Below are 7,690 nucleotides of genomic sequence, written 5' to 3' on the forward strand. Positions count from 1 at the left end.
GAACAGCAGCAAATGAACTCAGTGCTACATCAGCCCGTCTATTGAAGTCCAGTACTGATTAGCAAGAGTAAAAGAAGAGGCCTCTGCCAGAAACGTTGCTGACCTAAGTATCTGTTAGAAAAGAATTGCACAATAAAATGTTAAGGATTAATTTATCAAGACAAATCTTCACACACATTTGGCATACTCTTTAATTTAGCAAAACTAATCCCATGGCTAATTAATGCACTGAAACTGACGGCAAGGGTTCTTCATTAAATGTGATTCATCGTGCATTCTTGAAAATTAAGGACAAAAATAAAACCTTTTGGAGAAAATACACCTAGCAATATAGATATATCTAGGAGCTTGCCTGTGTGTAGTTTACATATTGCTTGAACTGCAGCACTTGTAGGAAGGAAGGTACCTAAACTGGTTCAATATTCTGATATTCTGGGAGCAGCATTAACACATATGAAATACATGAATCTGTGGATTATCTCCTATGATCTTTGTGGATTTGTTTTTTTAAGGGCTTGCCAGCATAGGGAATATACTTCAAATTAAGTACAGTGTACAGGAGTAGGTGGATGTATAGGCACTCTTTCCCTGCACTGAATGTACCTCTGTGACCTTCCAGAAGGACTGTTTTTCTATAGCCAAAATTCTAAAAATGCATAAGAAATGAACAGTTCAGAGTTATGCCCTTTCGTGTTATGGACTCACATTGTTTATATGGCAAAATGGAGCGTGAGGTGTGGATCTTCAGGGAGAACACCCACTGAAATCTGATTCTTGTACTACAGGAAGTGAAGGGACTTCTTGAGGAGTGCACTCGGGAAGAAAGCAACTACCACTATGTGAACTGCATGAAAAAAGTAAGGTCATGGGAGGGACTAAATCATTCTATGAAATGGAATAGGAATTATGAATTTCTTAAACTCTTTGTATCATTCCTTATAGAATCTAGAAATACAGCTGCAACGTGTTAAAGAAGAAATGAAGACATACGTCTCCCCAGATCCACAGGAGAGACGAAAGGCAATTCGGTAACCATATTAGTGTGTTTCTTTTGCATTAAGCTGAAGGATATTCAGAATCTGAGATTGAAGTTAGGAATTTTCTCACTGGCAATTGAACTGGAGGAGTTCACCTGATAAATTTAGAAACACTATAATAATCTAAAAATAAGCATCTTGAATTCCAGTATATGCTGCTGTAAACCTATGAGTTCTCTCAGACATACCAGAAGATTTTCCCCTCCTGCTGGAGATTATAGGCCCCAGATAGTGGCTTTAACTTGCAACCCCTGTTGGCACAAGCTCAGAGAAGCCATGCTTCAGTTAGGTCCCATGGGAAGCATGGCTCTACCAGGCATAATGCCTCTGCCAAGTTTGCCCTGAGACTTCAGTTTGTAGGAGATATTCCATCTCTCAAAGAGAACAACATACGCTGCCATCAGATGCTGGCAGCTCCTTGCAAATCTGCTGTTCTTACAGATGCAGTAGCTGTTACCGTCACTAGTCCAGAAATGGAGGACTGAATATACATATCATAATTGGTTTTGTTTTGCTCCTTGTAGTGCTTTCTGTGCCATCACAGTAATTTTCATCTTTACCCTCCATTTAATTGACAGAATAGTTACATCAAAGTGAGAGGTTTTTCAAGGCCCTTTGTCTTTATCTGGTAATACTGTATGAAGGAGTTTCTAGAGAATCCCAGTTTTAGTTCAGTGTAGAGGGGGAATCATCTCTGCCCTGTATCTCTCTGCTTCACCACCTGCGTCAGTGAGCGTTCCTGAAGCTGCTTCAAAATTCATAGCAGTATTGATCATTGATGTGAGGCCTCCTCTCAGATTTCTGCCTTTGTGTTTCAGAGACGTGACAGATTGTTACTTGAGATCAGTGTAAGCTGTCATGTTATTACTGTGATTCATGTACAGTCTTTGATACAACATGCCAAAATGCCTCACAAAACTGTTCCGTTCAGAAAACAGTTCAAAACCATGACTGAGCAGCCCGGCAAAGACAAAACTTGGTTAGAAAGTAATCATTCTGCATTTCACTATTAAGCTTCAGATGATTCATCAAGCAGATGATAAGTTAATTTCCCAAGTTGTCTGTTGGGTCTCTGCCTTTCAGATTAATTTCTGGTCAGTTCTGTTGCAGAGGTGGCATCTAGGGAAGCAATCCTAAGTGGGTAATCATCACAGGATCCTTAGGGGTGGAAGGGACCTTAAAGACCATTTTGTTTCAACCTCCATACTGGGGATACCTCCCACCAGGTCGGGTTGTCCATAACCCCATCCAAACAGGCAAATATCATCCAGTATCACCTGAGGCAATTTCTTCATTGGGAAGTGGACTGAAGAAGATTTCTCTAACAAAAGCAGACAATAACAAAAGGAAGCGCAAGTGTAAAAAGAAAAGTGTGAGGAAAAAGCTCAGGGATGATGTGAATATTCATTAGTATGAAAGGCAGCAGGGGCAGGCAGCTGAGAGGAAACACGGGTCAAACAGCAGGCACTGCCTTTTATGGCTCTGCGGGGAAGGGGAGGGTCTCAGTTTATTCACAAATGTTAAGCAAAAAAGGCTCCAGCTCAAGCACTTGTGACAAGAGCATCCACAGGGTCAGTATTCACACAGACAAGCCACTGAATCCAAGTGCTGGAATTTAGGGTGAGTCCAGCTATGTAATTCCAGGTATGGTGAGGAGAATGTGAGCGAGCATTACCACTTGCTCTGCTGTCCCTGCTTTGCTTGCTAATGGTGGGCACAGAAGGTGGAGAAATTCTCCCTCTCACAGTGACTATACACATTTCTGACCTTGTGTGAGAGGTTGCAGACCATCTGCATTTAAATTAATTACAATGAAGTTCAATATAGGGATTTAAAAGAAAACAACAACAACAAAAAAAACCAAACATTTCTAGACATCATTTTAGAGCATGAATGTATTTTTCAGCAGGCGCTGGAATGTAAACGGAGTGAAAATGAACCATAAATAGAACAGCGCTTTCCTAACAACGTATTGAACAAAAAATGTCTTAATTCCAACCCACTTTTTTTTGAACATAAACTCTCTGTTCCGTGGAGTCAGTTCTTAGGAATGTGAAAAGTTAATTTTCTTCTCTAAAAATAGAATATCTTTTTTTTTTTAAATGAAGTTATCAAGTTGCATTCTTTCCAGTCATCATTATAAATAGTAAAGAAAAGCTCAGTACAAAAGCCATCTGATTTGATTACTCTGAAAATTCTATTAAACAACAAAAAAATATTTTGAAGGCCAAATGTGTGTGAACATAATGCTGTGTGCCAGTGGAAATAAGAGCCGGTGCTGTTCTCCGTCTCTCCAGTTTGGTGAGGATTGCTCAGGGATCAGCCGTGTCTGTGCAGCACTTGGAGCAGCCTCAAGACTGCTCTGATTTGTTCTGGCTGGAGTTGTCCAAGAGTGACAGGTCATAAAATGATCCAGCTGCATTCCTTGCTCATCCATTCTGTGGGGAGCATGGCAGGCAGCACCAGGTGGCCTGGGGCCCAAGTGCTCTAGTCTGAATTGTAGAGGACCTTATAGAAATGGAAGGAATATAAGAGACGTTGGTTCCGTGCTGCCCCTCACTACACTCTAGCAAACCTTCACACTCTGATATCAGGAAGGTTGATATTTCTTTTTGGAGATTAGAATTTCTCTATGCAAAGTTCTTCTGTTTGGAACTAGTTGAAAAGTTCTTGTTCTGAACGGAGTTATTTTATATTCCACAAGCAAACTCTGTACCTCTAACTGTACCGTTGCACTCAAAATATGATTCTTTATTTTTTTTCAAGTAAATCAGTGGAGAGATTTTTGTCCATTTTAAAATTAAGTTCTTTAATGTGTCTGAATGGTGCCGTTTGTAATATTATATTGTTGGGTTTCAAGTATTGAGTTTGCCTGTGTCAGAAAGTGATCCGGCCACTGTTACAGACAAAGGTGGGCAGCCAAGATTTTTTATAATGGATGTCAACAGTTAAGGCTCCTAAACCTATATTTGGGCACCTGAATGTGATGGCTGTTTTCTGAAAGTGAGGACCCCACAGCAGTTCCTTTGCAGCAACTGGATTTGAAATACTATAAATACTGTTCTTTCTCATTCCTGTGTTTTCCCACTCATCCTAACACTACACCGGCAGCGTTTAAGTGCATTTGTAAACTTTGATGCTTGTACAAAGTAGGCTCTTTGTTCAGAATACGACCATCCAAAAGTTCTTGCCGTTGTCTTCAACCTTGATGTAGCAATAGTTATGTCTGCTTCCAAAATGTAAGAGGTCTTATCCAGTGTTGCTTTTGCCAACCACACACCTGAGAGAATGAGAGTGATCTGATCCCTGATGTCGTGGGACGTGTTGTCTAATGATAAAGTGTTTCTTCGTGCTTCCTCTTCTGACTTACCTTGTTCATGAGCTTCCCCATATGTTCAGAATTCTTATGCTTCTGTCATTATTCTGTTGCATTATAAAGAACCAGACAATATTCACAATAATGTTATTGTGTATTTCCTTTAGAGAACAGTACACGCGAATGATCCTCGAACAAGAAAACCTTGGGAAGGTAAGAATGAGGTTTTTACCTTTAAAATAGATATATAATGTCATAGTGTTCATGTTGTTCATGTTTTTGTGGGCCTTACTACCAAAGGCTGTGGTCAGTCTTTTATAAAAAGCTTATTGCAGCCTACAAAGAAAATTCCATTACTGCTGGCAATGGTAATTAATACCCTGAGAAGAGATCATGCCAGCTCTTCAGGGCTTGATTTCCTGCAGAGTATAGCATGAGCCACTTGTAAAAGATAGTTGAACAGCTTAACGTGACGGCACATTCCCAGTAAACCATTTGGATAAGAAACTGAAACATGGACACGACAAACTGTGCCAGCTCAAATTTGAGGTTGTATATAAAGCAACCCGTTGATGACAATAAATTTTGTGCCTGTCAGCCTTATCGCTGTTATTAAAGGCCAAGGGATCATCATTGTACCAGTGCTAAACAAAAGCAGTTGTCCACTTCTTAATCTTGTACGAAGCTCAGATCAGCACAGAAGAGGTTAGACGTACCATTCACACCGAACATCTTTCTTTTATTGGTTTCCTTTTTATGAGTCAGTCTGTTGAGTGATTTTTACAGGTCTGGGCCGTCACCGTTAATGATCAATAGCGGGTTTAATTGTAAAACATTAATATCATGTTTATACTGTGATCATATGAATGCATTGCAGGCTGCTACTTGAGACCATAAAAGCTCCGTATGGAAATAAACTCAGATTTTAGCATAACTAAATATATATATATATATATATATGAGACGGTTTTAAAACTTTGAAGTGATTGTTAATCCATACAAAGCAGATGCCGAAGCCCCAGCACAGATTCATTTATCACTTGCAAGGAGTGTTACTAACTTGAACAAAAGCTAATCATAATATTTCAGGAGCTTGTAAAAATCCTTGTCATTCTTTTGTCGTTCCATTGCCTTCGTAAGCAGTTTTTGGATGTAAACTTTTTCAGCAATCGAATATTTTTTGTCTTTTTTGACAGAAGTTACGAGAGAAGCAGAAGGTTGTACGGGAAAGTCACGGGCCTAATATGAAGCAAATTAAAATGTGGCAGGATTTTGAGCAGCTAATGGAATGTAAGAGAGAATGTTTTCTAAAACAACAAAATCAAACAGCCATTGGTCAAGTCATCCAGGAAGCAGGTAAAGATAGGCTTGTACTATGAACTCTCCTTTATACCAACATCAAGTAAGAAGACTGTGGGTTGGCTTCTCAAAGGTAACATCTTTCTAAACATTGTTGCTTTCATTGTTTCTATGTAAATTTGTTGTACGTTATCTGTTTCTGATGGATAAAGTGCACCTGAAGTATGAAGTTGTTCCTCCATTGTTTAAGTGACAACAAAACATAGTTAGGAAGATCAGTTATGAGATCTGTGCTGGGGTGAACCTCATCATAAATCTTTGTTTTAGAAGGCTGGGAATGGCATGCATCTGCAGAGAGATCAAAGGAAAACAAATCCTTTTCCAGGGTCACATAATTGCTCTGCTCCTTATTCTGTATCACTAAGGTTATATTTTTGCAAGGTCTGGTACTTGATATTGTATAATTATGGACCTCCTGGCTTGGCCCTCTCCTTCCCCATTGTCTTTAGTCATCTAGTGTGACTGGCAAGAATGGAGCCATTTTCACTCTGAGCTGCACAGACCTTGCTTGCACACTCCTAGTCATACTTTCTTTGCACGGTTCAATTAAGCTGATTGTGCTTCCAGGAGACAGTTCATTGCAATAGCGTCAGGACTAGGTTCTGAGAACAATTGCTTGGATTCTGAGCTCGTTCCATTATCTCTTGTTGTTTTTAACAAATGTATATTTCTTGCATATAGAAACATATACCTTTCTCTAATTTTTCTTACTGTCCATGTGAAAGTGTTACCTGTGGTCCACTCAGACTTTTTTCCATTGAAGATATATTGCTGTTCTGCAGTATGGTTCCAAAGTGGTTGCACCTAAAGAGCGACATCCCAGGGATGGAGGGCTATTTGTGGATGTAAATACAACACGGTGCTTCCTGCGTATGGTGGGGTATGCAGAACAGATATGCAAGGCTCCCTTGTAGTCAGGCTTTGACCTGTGGGCCACAGGCAACTGTCAGGACCCTTAAAATTGCATCATGAGACCCACAGCTAACCCAGGGTAAGAGGAATGCAGATGAGGCTTGAAACTGTCCTTCACGCTTCATCATTTGTGATGAGCGCCTCTTAGTCACAATCAAAAGACCAGAAGCAGAGAGATAAGTCTGGGTGATGAGAGCTCCTGCTGTTCTTTCTAGTCTCTTGGCTTATTAATTTTTTTTTTCTTTTTCCTGCCTAAATAAGAGTGGATTTTTTCACTGATAGTTTTTTTTTCAGATGTAATTTGGACATAAGAAATGATTTAGCCTTTTCTGACACCTAATTAAGAGATCTGCTATTTTCTCTATCAAAGGAGGGTATGGTAACTGTATAGTTCCTAATTTGTCTTGAAATAAAATGTATTTGCTAATAGAGCTCAAATAAAATCCAGTGACTACATTTTGACTTGAATAGTGTTGTATTTCATAGGTGAAAGAATAGAGAGTAAATTCTTACTGTCAAGTTTCTGTCTGGGCTACAGGAAAAAGAGGTTTGAAAAGCTCAGGGCTATTTAACTGTATTTCTTTCAGATGCCCCCAGTCCCACTGTAGGCCTAAGTAGCGTGTCCATAGATACTCAGGACATCCTCATGCAATTCCTCCCACACTGCTGAATAGCTGAAGATAGTCTTTCTCAACAGCTGCACGTTGATCTTTCCCAGCACAAGGAGAAGCAGCACATTCTCTGTTACGCACATGATCAGTGAGCATGGAGGGAAGGATGTTGTGTAGGACACTGGCAGTTAGTTAAGTGTGTAGAAGGTGCTGCATTGCCACCAGCAGCCTCTTCCCTGGGCATTTAGGTTATTAGTGATCAGAGCTGGAGGACTGCCTGCAGTTCAAAGCCACCAGGACAGGGAGAAAGGGCATTTTATATACCTCAGAGTTTTATAACAAATCCCTAAAAGCCCTATTTGACTGGGCCATTTATACAAAGATTTATTGCAGCATTTCGTCTGCCGCCCAGGAAAAAAGGGAATGCTTTTGAGATTCATAGCAATGATGTAGAG

The 7,690-nt window shown here is 40.0% G+C and overlaps 1 protein-coding gene across 1 annotated transcript in view; it reads left to right on the plus strand.

Annotated features, from left to right (window-relative positions):
- The window catches only part of IFT81 (intraflagellar transport 81), a 36,877-nt gene extending 29,791 nt beyond the window's left edge, over window positions 1-7,086 (plus strand). Inside the window, exons 15-18 of the mRNA XM_072350913.1 lie at window positions 786-857; window positions 943-1,028; window positions 4,521-4,566; window positions 5,550-7,086. Of these exons, the coding sequence (XP_072207014.1) occupies window positions 786-857; window positions 943-1,028; window positions 4,521-4,566; window positions 5,550-5,732 (387 nt within the window). The 3' untranslated portion in view covers window positions 5,733-7,086. The remainder of the gene's footprint in view (window positions 1-785; window positions 858-942; window positions 1,029-4,520; window positions 4,567-5,549) is intronic.
- Window positions 7,087-7,690: the final 604 nt, after the last annotated feature.

Source organism: Excalfactoria chinensis, chromosome 16 (assembly GCF_039878825.1).
Source record: "Excalfactoria chinensis isolate bCotChi1 chromosome 16, bCotChi1.hap2, whole genome shotgun sequence".
Taxonomy (NCBI): Eukaryota; Metazoa; Chordata; class Aves; order Galliformes; family Phasianidae; genus Excalfactoria; species Excalfactoria chinensis.